Source organism: Xenopus laevis, chromosome 8S (genome assembly GCF_017654675.1).
Source record: "Xenopus laevis strain J_2021 chromosome 8S, Xenopus_laevis_v10.1, whole genome shotgun sequence".
In the NCBI taxonomy this organism is placed as follows: Eukaryota; Metazoa; Chordata; class Amphibia; order Anura; family Pipidae; genus Xenopus; species Xenopus laevis.
Window position 1 is genome coordinate 34,492,818 of NC_054386.1, and position 18,185 is coordinate 34,511,002.

General features: G+C 46.7%; 1 protein-coding gene across 8 annotated transcripts; it reads right to left on the minus strand.

The window, feature by feature from the left end:
* Window positions 1-18: 18 nt before the first annotated feature.
* On the minus strand, window positions 19-17,394 carry sh3glb2.S (SH3 domain containing GRB2 like, endophilin B2 S homeolog). 8 transcript variants are annotated; one of them, XM_018232021.2, is made up of 13 exons: window positions 17,160-17,394; window positions 10,982-11,123; window positions 9,271-9,399; window positions 8,441-8,574; window positions 7,882-7,974; window positions 7,270-7,281; window positions 5,813-5,875; window positions 4,881-4,904; window positions 2,083-2,172; window positions 1,883-1,983; window positions 1,694-1,708; window positions 1,394-1,610; window positions 19-1,274 (listed from the first exon to the last, which is right to left on the minus strand). In XM_018232021.2, exons 1-13 carry the CDS (start codon window positions 17,220-17,222, stop codon window positions 1,167-1,169), a joined length of 1,191 nt encoding a protein of 396 aa, XP_018087510.1. In that variant the 5' UTR covers window positions 17,223-17,394; the 3' UTR covers window positions 19-1,166.
* Window positions 17,395-18,185: the final 791 nt, after the last annotated feature.

Sequence of the window (18,185 nt, forward strand, 5' to 3'; positions counted from 1 at the left end):
CAAAAAAATAGGCTCCCCTGCGGCAGGAATGACTTCTGTTTATTAACAGCTATTCAAACACAGACAGTAATGCTGACAGGCAATAAATAACACACAGCAGGAGAAAGTAACCTTACACTTAAAGATGGGAAAGCATTGGTGAGCGCAACACACAAGCCTAGGAAGTGTCAGTGAGGGGGCGAAGCATAGCCAAAACCTGTAGCACAAAGGCAAGGAAAGGATAGCTACATTGCTCCCAGAATCCCTGCCAGCACTGCAGCTTGCCTATCCCTGCCCTATAGAATTGCGTGTATAATTGCTATGACGGATTCTGGGAGTTGTAGTTGCACCCCCCCAAGAAGAAGCTGCCACTACAGAATCTAATTTTCTCACTCGCCATTTTACCCCTAGTAGCAAATCTAACACACCCCTTCCTTGTGTGCCTCAGTTTCAATGCATGGCATATATAAATCACATTGGTCATAGCGTATCCAGCAGCAGTACCCCTATCTGTTTAACGCAACAGTTATGTGGCCCACAATCATGGTTTCTGGGAACCCACTGAAATTATTTGTACAACAAAAAGTTTGAAATGTGACGGGGCGGAGACTACGCGCAAATGGGTCTCGTACATAGGGGGAAGTAAATGTTGCCACTATATTATGTTTTGTTACATCTATACAGGCTTCAGTAGTCGGTACAACTACATGTATAAATCTATATAGGCTTCAGTAGTTTGAAAAACTTCATCTATGGAAATCTGCATGTGCTGTGTGGGTTCCTTGGGATGAAACCCTGCACAGCTCAGGCAAATCAAGCCTTAAAGTCACATCTACCTTTAACTTCTTTATAGTAGGGATCTGGGAACGTTCAAACATTTTGCTTTGTACAGAGCCATCTTTGGGTTTCAGGGAGAGTATTATGTACAGTAAGAATCCATGGACTTAAGTACAAGCAGCTCAATGGAATTATCAGGAGTACTGGGCACCCACCTTGGGGTGAAGTCAAACAGTGAGGACCTTCTGTGGTGGAGAGGCCAATGAAGAGGTCGGCCAGTAGGTGTGAGACAGGGGTCATGTGGAGTGGAACAGATGAAGGAGGATCAGAAGTAGCAGACACTGGGCAATGAGTCAGCCCTGTAGGGCTATTGGCTTTTAAAAGGATTAGTGTGGCCTTTAGACAGGCCTCTAGCTGAGAAGCTCCAGGTAAGTGACCGGAACTTTGCCCTTCTTGTTTCCCCGTTCACCTACAAGCCAGTCGGGGTCCATGCCAGGGAGACTGTAAACTGTGATGAGCTGCAGAAAGAAAAGAAACAATGGTATGAAGAGCTCAATAATTGACTGTGTCCCTATCCCAGGACTGTTGTACATCTGTGCACACACAGGAGCCTCACGGCACTGTTATTAATGCTCACCTCGTCTGCAGAAAGCGCAAGCTCCGTGCTATCGGCTGCTTCATAATCGTACAACGCTCGTGCTTTCCTTGTGCCGCTCACGGGCAGCGCAACTTCCACTGGGTTCAGAGTCGCTTCACCAGGGTTGGAACTGGCCACTTGGAGCACAGGAAGAGTGGCGGGTGGGGTGGAGGTGCTAAGTGGTTGAGAGGCGGGATCTGTATTCCCCACAGGAAACCTAAATGTTACAAGGGTTACTCAGCCACTTTCATGGGGAGACTGGGGGTAATGATATAAATGTGGCTTCAACTATCTACTTACAATTCAGCCCTAGAACTGACAGCATAGAGAAAAGGAAGGAAATGGTCATTATCATATCCTAATTGTTAAAGGGGAACTGGCACCAAACAATGTCTCTTCCACTGCTGATACAAATTTAACAATGATTTAAAGCATCTTGGCTGTGCATATAATATAGGAACCCACATATCCGGCCAACCACCCACCTACCTGCCAAGCTGTTTCTGCAGATCCACCATGTACTGGTAGGACTGAGCAAAGTAAGTGGCCTGGGCCTCTGCAAATTCATGGAGGCAGCGCAGATGGTTCACCTGGAAGAGGAAAATGCAACTTTAACATTGGATGTGAATGTTCAGATAACAGGCCAAGCAACATAAGTAGTAGTTTTAGTGCCGACTAGCGGAACTCACGTGGGTGCTGCTGATGGCTTCCAAGAGCAGCCTGGTGACCTCTGCCTGCCGGTCGAACTCTGTTTGGGCCACTCTCAGCTCATGCTCTGCCTGCAAGGAAAGAACACAGCCCTTGTCAGCCAAATGACAGCACCAGTACCAAGGCAAAGTCCAACTCAAAACCGCTGGAACCAGTACCACAGCACTGTCCAACCCAAAGGCCCTCTTGTCACTGCCCAATCACAGTGCCAAACCCTGGGAGCTTTGCTTAAATGCTAACAAGGCATGGAAGGGTGCGCAGGCACAAAGAGTGTTTCAGAGATAAGATCTCTTCAGATCCAAGCCCTCATATAAAGAGAGCACTAACCACAGCCATAAAGCGCGACAGTCCTGCTGCTTTTGGAAAGGAAGATACAACAGCGACACTCTAAGCCAGGGGTCCCCTACCTTTTTTTTAACCCGTGAGTCACATTCAAATGTATAAAGAGTTGGGGAGTGATTGGCTATTTGATAGCCCCTACGCGAACTGGCAGCCTACATGAGGTTCTACTCGTCACTATACTTAGTTTTTATGCAATTAAAACTTGCTTTCAAGCATGGAATTCAAAAATAAGCACCTGCTTTGAGGACCCGAGAGCAACATGTTGCTCACGAGCTACTGGTTGGGGATCACTGCTCTAAGCGACGGATAAAGACCGATCTCGGCTTTGGTGAATAACCGACCCAATTCATCCCTTCAGCTCCCTGTTTTGTCCTACTTCAGGGGCTAAACCCAATCAAAGACTTCTCAGATGGGAAGAATGAGACATATTAGACAGCGAACTCACTTATCCACTAACCAAAATTTACAGCACCCTCACTGGACATGGAGGGTACCCAATAAAAATGGAAGTAGCAGATGCAGCCAAAGAAACACATGGGTGCTAAAGTTTAGCAGGGTACTGGGTGCTTTTCTGTGAAGGGGAGTGCTTACATGGAAAGGGGTTCGAGATAGAGATGGCTGGTGCATTAGCAGGGACGCATAAGAAAGGCATGAATAGGTTACACAGAGGCCTTGCTCATACTAAACAACGGTTTTCTTAGCTTCTGACATTTTTAAAGCAAACTCATTCAAACTGGGTGGTGAAACCAGGTCTTAAAGGGCCAGCAGCACAACATGATCACTGGAGAGCAGGAAGACACATCAGCTGCCTGGGGGGGGGGGCAACTTCTGCCTACCTGCACATGAGATACCACAGGGACTAAAGACCAAGCTGTGCCATACAGTGTTAAACCAATGTTTTTCCTCTGAAACAAGTCTCTCAATATGAAGCCTCTGAACTGTTGGCATTTGAGCCAACAGTAGGTCAATATATTGTCTGGACCTTTAGCTTAATCCTTGGGTTCTAATGAGGCTCATTAACATGTAGGGGAACCATTCAGCCAATGGGACGCTCTAATACATATTATATTAGGAGGACATTAAGAAAGAACAAGTGAATTAATCCCTAAGAAAATATAGATTTGTGGCTTATTAGGGTTAGCATAGTCTCTCCAAGATCAGGGCAAGCTAATATGCCAAGGCCACAGTCTCGGTTACCCTGTCCTGCCTCCTCTTTTGTGGTGTCCCAGTCTTAGAAAATAACAGGCAGCTAGCTTTGGGACAGCTCCACCTTCTCTTGTTTCCTTATATCCTCTCTCTATTCTGTAAGACTGTAGCATTTGTTTAGCCCTTATTCTATTGTGGTCATTTTTTTTTTATTAATCTATCCAGATCTTTTTAATTAATTTAAATATCTGGCAATTTTTGAATGCAAAGCACTTTTGTAATTTAATTCAATTTATGGTCCTGCTATAAATTATTTAATCAACTGTAAGCACTTTACTAATCAATTGCACTTTCTAGATGTATTTTTAAAAAAACGTAACTTTTTTTTTGGGCCTAATCATGAATTATTCATGAATTGATTAGTTATAATTGGTTAAACACCTATTGTACACGATGCACTAATTGGCACTTTATATTTATATGTATGAATTGGGTAGAAATTATTTTGTTGATTAATTGACCAGGCACATTTTGCACTTTATTTAAGCTTATTATTTAATTTAGGGATTCGATTAATCGCTGGATATTAATTAAGACGTAACAGTCAAGGTACTTTTCTATATTTTCTTATAAATTTTGAGCACTGACCTTCTGACTGTTGTCAGCCCTCAAGTGTAACTATTAAGATCTTGTCTTTTGTTGGGGATTCAAGAGTTCTTTTCCTTCTTTTTAATTTTTCAAAGTGAATTAATCCCATAAGAACGCTAAGCAATACAGAGCCACTGCTTGTGGGCTGAACACTACCCTTTGTTGGATGGACATCACCATTGGCAACACAGATGCTCCTATCTGCAATGAATGACTAACAGTCCAGAAAATAAAGGCAAAGTTAATCTGGTTATCAAAAGCTACACTGTAACAGTGGTGCGTTTGTCTGGTTTTGTTTAGAAATTTGGTTGCTATGCCCACTGTCCCTAGAAGCCAAACAATCCTATGAATGACTTGTAGAGACACAAAGGGATACTGGGACAATTTTGTTACCTCTCCCTTTATAAAGAACTGTACACGGGCAGTGGTCAGACCTGAGCTGCTGTATTGCCCCTCACATACCCGCCAGCCTATCCTCACCTCCTTGGAGAAAGGACCCCAACCCCCACTGCCCCCTAGACAATTCCCCCAATTCTAAGTGCGGCAATGCTGCTGCTGGCAGAACTCCCACAATGCAGTGCGTCAGGGTAACCCTACAGGGAGGGGGTATATAAGGTGTGATGATATTGGTGGCCTCACTTACCTTATCTACCTCGTCACTCCAAAGCTGCAGTCACAGAGTAACAGGAGAGAGGAGTCTGAGACACGTCATAGGCAACTCAACAAAACACAACAGGTAATGCCTCACATACAAGTACAACATGGGGGGGTGATCAGTTATGGCCTGTTTATTCACATTCCACCCAGGCATAAAGCCCCCTAACACTAAGTACATTCTGTCCAATCCCCACTCCAGTCCCCAAACGGCAGCTACATCGCTTGTTTGCAGCAGGGTAATTAGGAGCTCATCCCCTAATAATGAGATGTGTATGGCCCTGCTCTGGGGTTCCCTCTTCTGCCTGAGCCTCAGTACTGCATGTCCAGCAGGTGTGACGGGGAAGGTAAAGAACAATGGCAGATAGAGACGAATAGACAGGGGAAGGTTTAGGGCAGATGGAGATGGATAGGACAGAACGGGAAGGGATGGGGCAGATGGATAGGGCAGATGGAGAGGGATAGGACAGAAGGTACAGGGGCAAAGATGAGGGACAGGAATGGGGCATAGAGAAGCCAGTAGAGAACAGTTCTTCCCTGCCTGGCCTCATAAGACTGTGACATGTACTTATGTGGACCTGAGTGTTATGATGGAGAACTAGAGTGGGTTTCTCTGCCCCAGAACCCGCCAGCAAGCGCCAGAGTCTCACACTATGTCTGTACCATATGGGAAGTTAGTGGGGGAGAACAATCTAATCATGAAGGAATCTTTGTTGCCAAGTATAAACCATTTCTGTGTCAGTGCTATATTATTCTATTATATGTGCTGCACACATTTGGTCAATGCCAGTGTGAGGAATATGGCACTCAATGGCATTAGAATGTTCTGTCTATGTGCGGACTCTCTCTATACATATATATATATATATATATCTGTAACGGTGGGGTCTATTGGGGGCCGGGGGAGGGGAGTGATCTTACCGCTGATGCACTGGCCGACAGTATGTAATTACGAGGCCGGGTCTCCTGAAAATCAGGCAAAGCCTGCGGGGGAACAGAGCTCATGTCATGCGGGGGGACCATGAACGGCAGATTCAAACAGCAGCACAAACAGAACCACAAATGGGGAGCGGGTCGGCACAGCACACAAACAGCCGCAGGCAGGAGGGGCGGGTGGGACACCCTCTGGGCACAGAACAGCACCCAACTCACCCAAGGAGGGCACAACACCACAGAGACATTAAAGGAAAAATATACCCAGTTCCCAGGTTCAGTGTAGCAGAGAGGCAGGCAGAACTGCTGTAGGGTTCTAGCAAATGAAAGGTCTGGGGGGCGGGGGCAGACAGACGGGCCCCTACACCCCTTCTTCTTTTAGATTGTAAGCTCTATGTACAGGGCCCCAGTATCTCTGCTAAACAACATGGCAGCTCCCTAAAGATTTAAGGAAATGAAAACCCTCAACACTTTTTATTTAAAAGCTCAGATTGCACCTTATGTTTGTGCATTTTGGCCAACTGGCCACAGTCAGTAGAAAATAAATTTCATGAGAAGACGGAAAATCTTGAGAATCTGCACTGCTCAGAACTGACCAGAGACTTTTGACATGACTCTCGTCTGCTCACTAACATTGTTTTATGAACACAGCAACATCACTAGACATATCTTCTTCTTGTGAAATTCATTTTCAGCTGACTGTCGCTGGTTGGCCAAAAACGAACAGCAAGTGATGCTGCTGTTTCCTGATTTATTAGATCAGCGGTGTGAAAACGGCTAATTTCACAATAAGATGTAATGTCAGAAAATGAAGTTAGTGAGCAGGGAAGTCATGTGATGTTTCTCTGGTCAGTTCCAGGCAGAGCAAGGGTTGCTGTTTCCTTTTAATGGAAAATAGGGTATATTTGTACTTTAAAAGCACCAGACTCACACTCACGGCTCTATACGGCACATGCTGGGGGGGGGGGCGCCAGGAGGAATATGGAGCATTTGATAGGTATGCAGGTTATTAAAGCACAGTGCAGCAACATACGGAGCACAAGGTACAGTTATAACAACAATAAAGAAAACATCAAACAGACACAACCCCCATAATCAGTCAGGGTCCCCCCCCCCTCAACCCTTCCATGTTTAAGGGACAGGCAACAAGATGATTGTGCATGCATTAACCTGCATTTATTTTATTTAATTCCCCTTCTGTCATATTGCGAGGGCTACTCCAGGACACCTTGTTATAGGGAGGGGGGTTGGCCAATTGGGTATGATGCCAGCAGTGGGAGTCATTCAGACTGGAATTAAGGGGCAATGGCAAATTAAATTTAACATCGCCTACACCACATGCACGGCACTCCTGGACCCGAACAGCGTTTGTTTAGGGGTAGCGGAAAAGTAAAAGAAAGGAAAAAAAATGGAAGGGAAACTTCACGTCAGCGACTAATACTCACATCCCCCTCCAACTGAGCCAATTACAAGAAAAAAATAACAAAAAATACAAGACGGTTAGTGAGGGTAAAACAGAAAAACAAAACAAAAAAAAACAGAAGGAAGGCACAGCAGCCCACACACAGCCCCACAATGCAAAGAGGGAGAGGGTAGGGCCTAGCCCACAAGCAGACGCAGCGCTCAGCCACCTATAACCGTGAATGGGAAGGCCGAAGGGTATAGATGGCTCTGTGCTGCTGTATAGGAGATTAACCCATCTGCGCCATTAGCCCTTTAATCTTCCTCTGCACTTAGTCGCCTACTCCCACAATACCACGGTGAGTAATGACAAGGACACCCTGAATGGGTTACTATGACGAATGCAAAGGGAAGAGGAAAAGCAGGGATATAGGCACTCCAAGCTGTTGCTGAACTACACGGCATCGGACCAGCCACTGGCATGGGGTGCTGGGAATTGCAGTTCAGCAATAGTTAGAGGAATGAACAGTAGACATCAATGGGTAAACACGAATAGTTACTTTTGCTAGTTACTTTAATTACAAGGGGGAGATGGAGAATGTGCACACCCCCAAACACGCCCCCAATAAAAGTGTCACGAGGAATAGATACAGTACCGTTGCTTTGGCCTCTGCTGCCTTGGCTTTCTTCAGTCGTGCTTTGCAGGCGTCCAGATCTAGGCGACGGTTCTGTAGGATTCTTCTCTCCTTCTGCAGAGTAGCAGCAAGTGTTGCACATTAGAGCATGCCGATTGGCCAATATAAAATGCTTACTGGTTGGCCCCCCATTCAGTCTGCATGTTACAGCTCCTATATGGTATATATGGGAGTTCTCGCCCAGAAAAGTGGTGTTATGTGTCCCGACAACCAAAACCTGCCTTGTTTCAGCCCGAACCCAACCTGGGCAGTCACACCACTGCTATTTATATACTTACAGCTAACCTGCCCACCTCTGATACACCATGTATGCCCAGCTCAGTGGAATTATAACACAACAGGAGGCCAACTGGACAATTCATGGCACACTATGCATTTCCTCCACCACCAGATGAGCACCTGTGATCGCTCAGGCTGCCGAGATGGAAACTGAAACCCTCTATTCTAATCCTGCCTTGCACCCTAATTTCAATGGCTGCATCCATTTTCGACATTCCCCCAAATAGAATGGGCATCTTACAGAAATGGTTTTCCAGTCTCCCTCCAGGAAGTTCCGCAGCGGAGTGAGGAAATTGATAGCGGACGAGTGGATGAAGTCTCGCTCTGCGGTCCCTAAATGTTTCTGGGTCTCTCCGACTTTCATGAGAGTTTGTCCTGGAAATGAAGAGAGAGGAGCAATTCATGTGGCTGCGGGGCAGGAACTGATTGGCAATGACACGGGAATGAGATTAGAAGGCAGCAGAACACAGGATGGAATTAAGGCCGGGACATGCTGTGCCCACAGGCTCCAGTTATAACAATTCTCATCAGCTACAACATGAGATCCATAGACATTGTACAGCCCTTAGGAGGAACAGTAATAGCTCTGGGTAATGAGTCTCCAAATAAGCTTATTCAGCATAAAGGTTCTTCAAGACAGAAGGAACCATTAACTCAGCCATAACTACAGCTCCTCACTAGGGAGGTTTGGGAATTATAGTACAGCACCAGACAGAGAGCCGTATATAAGTGTTCTGGTTTTCTATCTTCGTGGCCACAATCTGCAACAAATATTTTGTACCATTGCACACCCCTCCCTTTGCCAAAATGGTTTTGCCCTAGGCAAGTACCTCTGGTGTGGTATAGGGCAACTAGATTTTACAATGTATACATATATAGCCCTGGTCATAAAGATGCCACAATGGAAGACCTCAGCAGAAGCCTAGTCATGCAGCTAAAGATGGAAGACTTAAGAAGAATCCTATTCACAGAGATGGTAACATAAAAGAACAAAGCAAAATCCTAGTCATACAGATAAAAAACTTTTCACAGTCATGTGTTATTAGCCCATAATTTACTGAATTCACTCACCATAAGGTGTACTTGATCCAAAGTCATTGGCTGCTTCAGTCATGTACTGACCCAAGAGTTCTGCAGTGGTGACCCGAGAAGGTGCCTTCCGGTCTAGCTTTTCATACAAGAACTCTTCTACTCGAGCACCTGCAAGCAGCAGCATGGTATCAGTGTGGCATAGGAGGGAAGACAAAGAGGTAAAGCAGAAGCACATGGAGGATTCACTAGACTCTGTAATGTAACCATCCATTCTCAAACTCATTTCTAATTCATAGCAAAGAGTTGTGCCAACTGCATTATTTACTTTTATTACTAGGAATAAATGGCTCTCCAGGGCTTGTTAAACAAATGCAATGTCTGATGTCTTGGTGCCTCAGATGGGAGTCCAAAGCTCCCAAATTGATTCTTGTATTGGAGGTCAGTGGATGTCTATAGCTGTAGGCACCTGAGGAGGAAGATTCCAGTGGATCTGCCTTGGGCCATCACATGTAGGAGTGGGCTACAGTAGGACCTCAATTGCACATGCTTAGCACAAGTTACTTCTAGAATTAGGTTACAGAAGGACCTGTCTCTGTTGCATAAGCCTAGCACAAGGACCATCTAGGATTAGGCTGCAGAAGGACCTGTCTCTGTTGCACAAGCCTAGCACAAGTACCTACTAAAATTAGGCTGCAGGAGGACCTGTCTCTATTGTACAAGCCTAGCACAAGTACCTACTAGAATTAGGCTGCAGAAGGACCTCTCTCTTGTACAAGCCTAGCACAAGTACCTACTAGAATTAGGCTGCAGAAGGACCTGTCTCTATTGCACAAGCCTAGCACAAGTTACTTCTAGAACTAGGCTGCAGAAGGAACTATGTTGCACAAGCCTAGCACAAGTACCTTCTAGGATTAGGCTGCAGAAGGGCCTCTCTCTCTCTGTTGCATAAGCCTAAAACAAGTACCTACTAGAATTAGGCTGCAGAAGGAACTATGTTGCACAAGCCTAGCACAAGTACCTTCTAGGATTAGGCTGCAGAAGGACCTCTCTCTGTTGCACAAGCCTAGCACAAGTTACATCTAAAATTAGGCTGCAAAATTAACCGTCTCTATTGCACAAGGCTAGCACAAGTACCATTTATAATTAGGCTGCAGAATTACCTGTCTCAATGTCACAAGCCTAGCACAAGTAAAATCTAGAATTAGGATGCAAGTACCTGTCTCTGTTGCACAAGCCTAGAACAATGTAACATACCCTGTTGGTCTAGTGGGCCGGCATGGACGCCCACCGTGTGGTGCTTCTTCCTTGTAGTGCTGGTGTTCCTAGGGTGCATGCGGCTCTCACTTCCGGGTTTTACACTCCGTGCGTGACACCCATGGGGCAAAATTCTAAGTATTTAAAGGGGCTTTGGGCTTGTGATCATTGCCGGTGTTAGGTCTAACTTGTTAGTATCCTGGGTGCGATTTTTGTGTTGTTTGATTCCAGTTTTGATCCTTGCCTGCCTGACTATCCTGAACCCTTGCCTGCCTGACTACAGGCGGAAAATTGAGTCGTGACCAGGGAGCTTAGCACTTGTTCTGAATTTAGGGAGCCGTACGTGACACACAAGTACCATCTAGGATTAGGCTTGGCAGGGACACCTACTAGGAATATGCTACAGAAGGTGTTTCCTCAAAAAAAGGTAGCACGAGTGCTTACTAGGATTACGTTAGAAGGGCTTCTCTCTCACAAGCCTGACATGTCTACTTACTGGGACTGGGCTGCAGAAGCACCTCTGTCTGATGTAGGATCTTCTCAGTCCAGTTCTTGGTGTTGTCGGCCCTGGTCAAGAGGTTCTCAAAATGTGCATCCAGCTCAGTCTTCTCTGCCTGGCCCAGATTCTCCTGTGTGAACTGGAATAAACCACCCATTTAATTTCATAGCACCCTCAGGTGGAAACAAGTTTTCATCAGGCGGTATCCCACCACCCTGATCCCAACAGATACAAATATTTGGAACATACATAATTGGGGGAGGAAAAGCACTTTTATCTCACAAACCTCTCTCACTTGGGAGAATATAAACTGGACAGTCTTATTTAAAAGTGGGGGAGCCAAGGATCTTCTGATATGTCCATACCAAATGTGTATGCAGGTGTCCATGGGAAGCCCAGAGATCCCCCTGCACCTCTCAGAAACACAAAGCCGCTTCCCTGCTGCCATACTGATTAATAATGCAACGCAGAGCTGCTCTCAAAGCACACAAATGGAGGCTGCTGCTCCTGAGCGCCCCGTGGGAACCAGTGTTTATTATTCATTGGTGTTAAGGTTTCCTCCCAGCAAAGTGCAATGAGCAGCTCAAGCTTCGGGGAAAGCCTCACAATGCCTCCTGTTGCTCGAAGTCGCAATGAATAGTTCACATGATCAGCATGTCTTAGAATGAGCACAGTCATCATCATCATCAGTTCTATAGCACCAGCTGGTTCTCTGAGCTTGGGGCAGTAGACAAATGTGGATGGTGGCTGGTAGGGTGTTATGGCTGGCTAGACAAATAAAGTAAGGTGGCCATATTTGATCAGAGGTTCAGAACTGTTCAACCCGATTGGCTGCTCGATCATCACCAGTTCATTGTTACTGTGTGGCCTTAGGCTTGTTTAACACATTCGCACTGAGCTGCTTGCCATGTATGAAATGCTTTCTGACCCCCAACCATGGTGCCATTATGTGCGGCTTCACCCCCTGGTAGCTGCTGTAGGATCACAATGCCAAGGATTCCTCAGCAGGCACCAAACACAATACTGAAATGGTTAAACTCAACTGATGTACTTGTGCCCATGCACACTCTCCACAACTTGTGCGTAGTGGCAATGCGCCGGTGCAGAACTGCTTGCAATTGCAATGTACAGGAGGCATGGTTGCAGGGGTGCCAAGGCCTACACGCCCACATTTGGTAGGGCCAGTTTCAACCGTGCAGACTATAACCAGCCTTCACCGCCAAACTTAAACAACCCTGCCAGTGGCATAACTAAATGCTACTAAATTAATTTTAGGGTCCCCTATTTTACCGATATATATTGAAATTGCTCATTAATTAGGAACTCATGGGGCCCCCTATACACGCAGTATCTGCTTCCTCTGTAGTTACACCCCTGCACCTGCCAAAGTGGGCGTGTCACCATCAGCCTGGAATTCTGGCAACAAACACGGCATTGTGGGCAATATACGAGCCTTCGGACTTGAGCACTTGAAGTCACATTACATTAAGGGTTGGGGTTCATCTCTTGGAGGATATAGGGGGAGGGCTGTGTATCCCTAAGACCCTGTGGGAATTCCTATGGATCAGACAGTGGCTTCTCTTGTAAGGAATCAATGAGACAAAGTCAGGCTTTACTTTCCCTTTACAGGAAAGATAGTCTCCCCTGCTCCTAATTTCTTCTCTGCTTACTGTCATGGGGCTGACTTTGCAACATACAGTAGCCCACTGGCCCCCCTTTGTAGCCTATTATTTAGGCCCTTGAGCGTTTATTGTTACTGCAATTCCCAGCATCCCCTGACAGCCGGCAGAAGGGTCTAATAGTGAATCAGCGGAAATTGCAGGACTAAATGGAACATGTACTGTAGAAGAAAATTACCCTGCCCCGGGGCCCCATCTGCCAGAGCAAATGTTTCCACGCTCACCCAGTCAAGGTGTTATAACCATAAGTAGATTTGTATATAGCACTAGTAACCAGCAATTCATTATAATACACAAAAGCCATAAATATCCTGTAAATTATATCGTTATAAACGGTGAGTTCTGATGTCATCAGTTATAAACGGAGAGTTCTGATGTCATTTCTGTCACATGACTCGTTGAAATTTGTGTATTATAATAAATAAAGTACCCCCAGTTGTAAAATATGAGGATATTAGAAGTTACCTCGGAGTTCCATGACCTGTATAAAAACACTCGGCCTTGTGTTTTTATATGGTCATGAAACTCCTTGGTAACTTATAATATCCCTATATTTACAAAAGGGGGTACTTTATTCACTATATTCATCACCCTGCCACCAGCTGCAAGAACAAGATCCCAACTGCTGTAGCTGCCATGGGGTGCACTTGGGGCCCGCAGGGGATTCCTTGGTGGGGTGTTTGGAGTTTTTGTGTGGGTGCAGGCTGGGGATGGGCCAGACCCAGCAGGTACAGGGAGTCGGCAGATGGATAGAAACAGAGCGACGGCAGCTCCACTCCATGTGTTTTCATTGAAGCAAGTCTGCCTGAGAGCACATGCAGCACAGATGAGCAAGAACAGCTCATTACAGAAACCCTTTATCCCCCATCCCCAGGCTGAACATAGCACCAAAGAATTGCACTCCTCGTCTGGCAGCCATAAAGCAGGAGGAGGGAAAGAGGCGGAAACTGTAGATGTTGCTGGACTACAACTCCCAGAATGTATTAACTATGGTTTTTTTGTTGAAGAATTCTGGGAGTTGTGGTGTAGCCACATATTCACATCCAACTGCAATGTATAAGGGTATATTTGCCCTTTAAATTCCCCAAGCCTTCAGGCTACACTGACAGTAGCGACACAGGCTACACGCATGACCGAGCAGAGCAATTATTCCCATAAACTCCGGAGAACACAGAGAAGCCGGACACTGCCCAGCCCACAGTCGCCTGACTTATTGCACAAGCCCAGCCGTGTGACCCCTCACATAAAGGCACACTAGCCAAGTATTGCACCCAGCACCGCAGGGCATGAGTCATGTCTCACCAGCTGCCGTCACAACACACAGAAGCTTGTTCACTTGATAAAGAGCTACGCTCGAAACATGTAGTGTTTAAATAAACAGCACCTTTTTGCAGCAACCCACTGCGTATTATTGAAGTTCATCACCACCACTTTATTTGGATTAATTTGCTTCATTGGACTGAAGTATTTGTGATTGAACTGAGACATTGAATCCTACACTCTATTGACACAGAAGCTTGCACTCTTGCACTAAAGAACCGAGGCTGCGGAGCTGCAGTAGAATAAGGGACAGGGCTTTTAGATTGTAAGCTTCACTGGCACAGGAATGGGAGGATGGGAAGGCCTAAGTGAACCAGTTGCTTGGAAGCAGCACTGGTAACTAACTTTACTGTCACCAGGGGCAACAATAAAAACCCTGGAGACAGAGTGACAATACCCACAGGGGGTAAGTCAGTAGGTGTTTACTACCTGCGGGTGCATCTCACTAAGTGTCACACCAGGTGCGGCAGTCAGTGTAACCCTTTCATTTCCTGTAAGTCTGCCACTGTTAACTCATTCAGTGCCAGTGCAGTCACAGCCCTGATATCTACACCACTAGACTGAGCAAGAGCTATCTGGGTAGGACAGATTAATAGTGAGCCTAGGGAGGGAGTGTGGCGGCGGGCAGGGGATGCTGCGAGTTGTAGCTATAACAGGGGGCGGGGTTAAGGGCAGGCATTAACAGGATTGAGGCTACTGGTGGGCTAATTAGTCTAGGCCCAGTGACCCTTTGACTTTTCAGTTTTAGTTGAGTGCAAGGGGCGCGGGGAGTTGTTATTCCACAGGGTAAAGAGGAGCTGGCACAGACTAAACAGAAATTCATGCCCCATGTTGCACTCGTTTCTCTGCAGCCCTACACAGTACAGGTCTATAGCAAAGGACCAGTAGCACTAAAAAAAATATGACTTATACAGGTAAGGGATCCGTTATGCAGAATGCTCCAAATTACAGAAAGGCCTTCTCTTCTCCCATAGACTCCATTATAATCAAATAATCCAAAGTTTGAATTAAAAATGAATTAGCTTGTTCTTGATCCATACTAAAATATAATTAATCCTTATTGGAAGCAAAACCAGCCTATTGGGTTTATTTAATGTTTACATGATCTTCTAGTAGAGACTTAAGCTGGCCATAGACACTAAGATCCGATCGTACAAATCATCGATTCGTATGATCTTCGGACCGTGTGTGGAGAGTCCCGACATTTTTCGGTCATTTGGACGGTCGTCCAGGTTAAAAGATTTGTGTCGGCTGCCGATAATATCTCTGCATGAATTGCCAATCGGACAATTTTCAGTGGCAGACTGTCCCCAGCTTTGTCGGACATAAACTTTCGTACGATTTCTGTGGGGGCAAAACAACGGCTGATCTGTTCTTTTACTTTATTTGATCGGAATGGTTAGTGGCTGGTTGAGAGATTGGGACGACAAATCATTCGTCCAATATAGCAGGTAAATCTGCACTTCTATGGCCAGCTTTAAGGTATGAAGTTCAAAATTTTGGAAAGATCCCTTATCTGGAAAACCCCAGGCCCCCAGAGCATTCTGGATAACAGGTCCCACACCAGTATAAATTTCTATACAATGCACTGGTAATAATGGTGAAGCACTGCTTGAAATCACTGGGTCCCACAGTAAAATCAGAAACAATAGTTTTACTGTATAGTTATATATACATTTTAGCTTATTTTAGGCTTCACTGGTCACTCCCCCCAGCAGGTGTGGGGTCTGCTCTACATCCCTGGAAAGTGGGTTTAGCTAGAGTAGGCAAGGTTACACTGAGGTGGGCATGGGTCTAATCTGTTTGGTTGGGCATGGTTAATTAAGGAGGGTATAAGGGAGGAGGGCATGGTCAATGAGGGGGTAGAGGGAAGGTGGGCATGGTTAATGAGGGGGTATAGGGGAGGTTAATGAGGGGGTTCAGGGGAGGTGGGCATTGTTAATGAGGGAGTATAGGGAAGGTGGGCATGGTTAATGAAGGGGGTATAGGGGAGATGGGCATGATAAATGAAGGGGGTATATGGGAGGTGGGCATGGTTAATGAGGGGGTATAGGGGAGGTGGGCATGGCTAATGAGGGGGTATGGGGGAGGTGGGCATGGTTAATGAGGGGGTATGGGGGAGGTGGGCATGGTTAATGAGGGGGTATAGGGGAGGTGGGCATGGTTAATGAGGGGGTATAGGGGAGGTGGGCATGGTTAATGAGGGGGTATAGGGGAGGTTAATGAGGGGGTTCAGGGAGGTGGGCATTGTTAATGAGGGAGTATAGGGAAGGTGGGCATGGTTAATGAAGGGGGTATAGGGGAGATGGGCATGATAAATGAAGGGGGTATATGGGAGGTGGGCATGGTTAATGAGGGGGTATAGGGGAGGTGGGCATGGTTAATGAGGGGGTATAGGGGAGGTGGGCATGGTTAATGAGGGGGTATGGGGGAGGTGGGCATGGCTAATGAGCAGGCCCGGATTTGTGGAAAGGCCACCTAGGCCCGGGCTAGAGCGGCAGGATTTTAGGGGGGCTGCATGCTGCCCAACCACACACACATTCAGTTCAAAAACACTGGGGATGCGCTGGAGATACAATAATTTTTTAAATTTCCCATGCACCAATCCCCATTGCTCCTGCTCCCCTGGAGGGGAGAGGGGCGACAAAAGGCAGTGGGCCTAGGGGCGCCCACTATGTAAATCCGACCCTGTTAATGAGGGGGTATAGGGGAGGTGGGCATGGTTAATGAGGGGGGTATAGGGGAGGTTAATGATGGGATTCAGGCGGTTAAAGAGGGGGTATTGGGAAAGTGGGAATGGTAAATGAGGGGGGTATGTTGGAGGTGGGCATGGTTAATAAGGGGGGTACAGGGGAGGTGCCAGCAATATAGATGAAGGGCTAGAAATAGGGAGGGCAGGGGTACAGTGCGGTTGGGCTGATAAGCCAATGAATGAGTTGCAGGGATACAGCTTGGGGGATGGATAATGAGGGGATGGAATACCAACAGGAGATATGGGGGGAGGCAGCGCGGGTACCGAGGGACTCACAGGGCACATGACGGCTGCAGGTTCGGAGCACTAAGTGCAGCAAAGATGGAGCAGGATAAGCACATCAGCTGAGAGAGGAGGAGGATGCTACAGTGAGGAGGGGAGTTGGGACCCAGAAAGCTCCCTCTATGCCTCGCTGAGCCCTTACCTGCACCGCCCGGCTGAAAAAAACTCCTGCACCCGACGCCAGCTTCTTTACACTGAAATCCATCTTGTGCCGGGCTGGGAGCGCACCGCGAATCGTCTGCACAGCCAAGGTCCTGCCCACACACCGCTAATGCTCAGCCACGGGCCGCCTAGTCCATCCCCGAGCTCTTTGCTCCCGCCCCATTCACGCGCATGTTAAAGGGGCCCTGCACGAATAACGCTGCCCTGCACCCAATGCAGGATAGCGGCTAGTTCCTATCCTCTGAAAGGACCATGACGTCACGGTCATGTGATCCTACCATGTGACCGCTCCACTGCGGATTACCCATTAGTGAGCGGCAAATTCAATCATGGCAAAGGTAATGGTTCTAGTGGCGGCTGTTGACTCTTTACGGGCCTGAAACTTAATCCCTGGGGTTGCCAATTTGTATTGTAGGTTTAGTACAGGTTGTAACCTCTACCTCAGGTTTTGGGGCAGTTCATTGTGTCGCTGGATGTTTGTGAGGGGATCGCTGTGCCTCTGAATTTCTTTGGGATGGGGAGGGGGGCTTCTGTGCCTCTGAATTCCGCTGTGTTCTCTTACATAAAATAAATTATCTTTCTGATATATGTGACTGTACTATGTGAAACGTGATTCATTTTATTAGACACTTAGAAACTGATATCTTTTTTATAGAAGTGGAATTACACCAAAATTCTAGCCTATTTTGAAAGCTCTGGAACGGGCCTTTTTTCCCCTGAAACCTTCAGGGTTTTCGCCCGCCGTTTGCCTCCATAAATATTGGTGTTCCCTTGCTCCTCGGGTCCCCGGCCTGTTTATAAAGCATCCGGCTCACATGCGGTTCCCTGCCGGCCGCATCATTTTTTGAATGCAGGTGGGGGATATTTGCGACGCTTATCATGTCCCAGTCACTGCCCGGGATCAACAGTTTCTCCGGTTCACAATAGTAAGGGGTCATTTCCAGTTTCAATGCCTTCCGTTTGGCCTGTCTACAGCCCTGAGGGTCTTCTCCAAGATCCTAGTGGT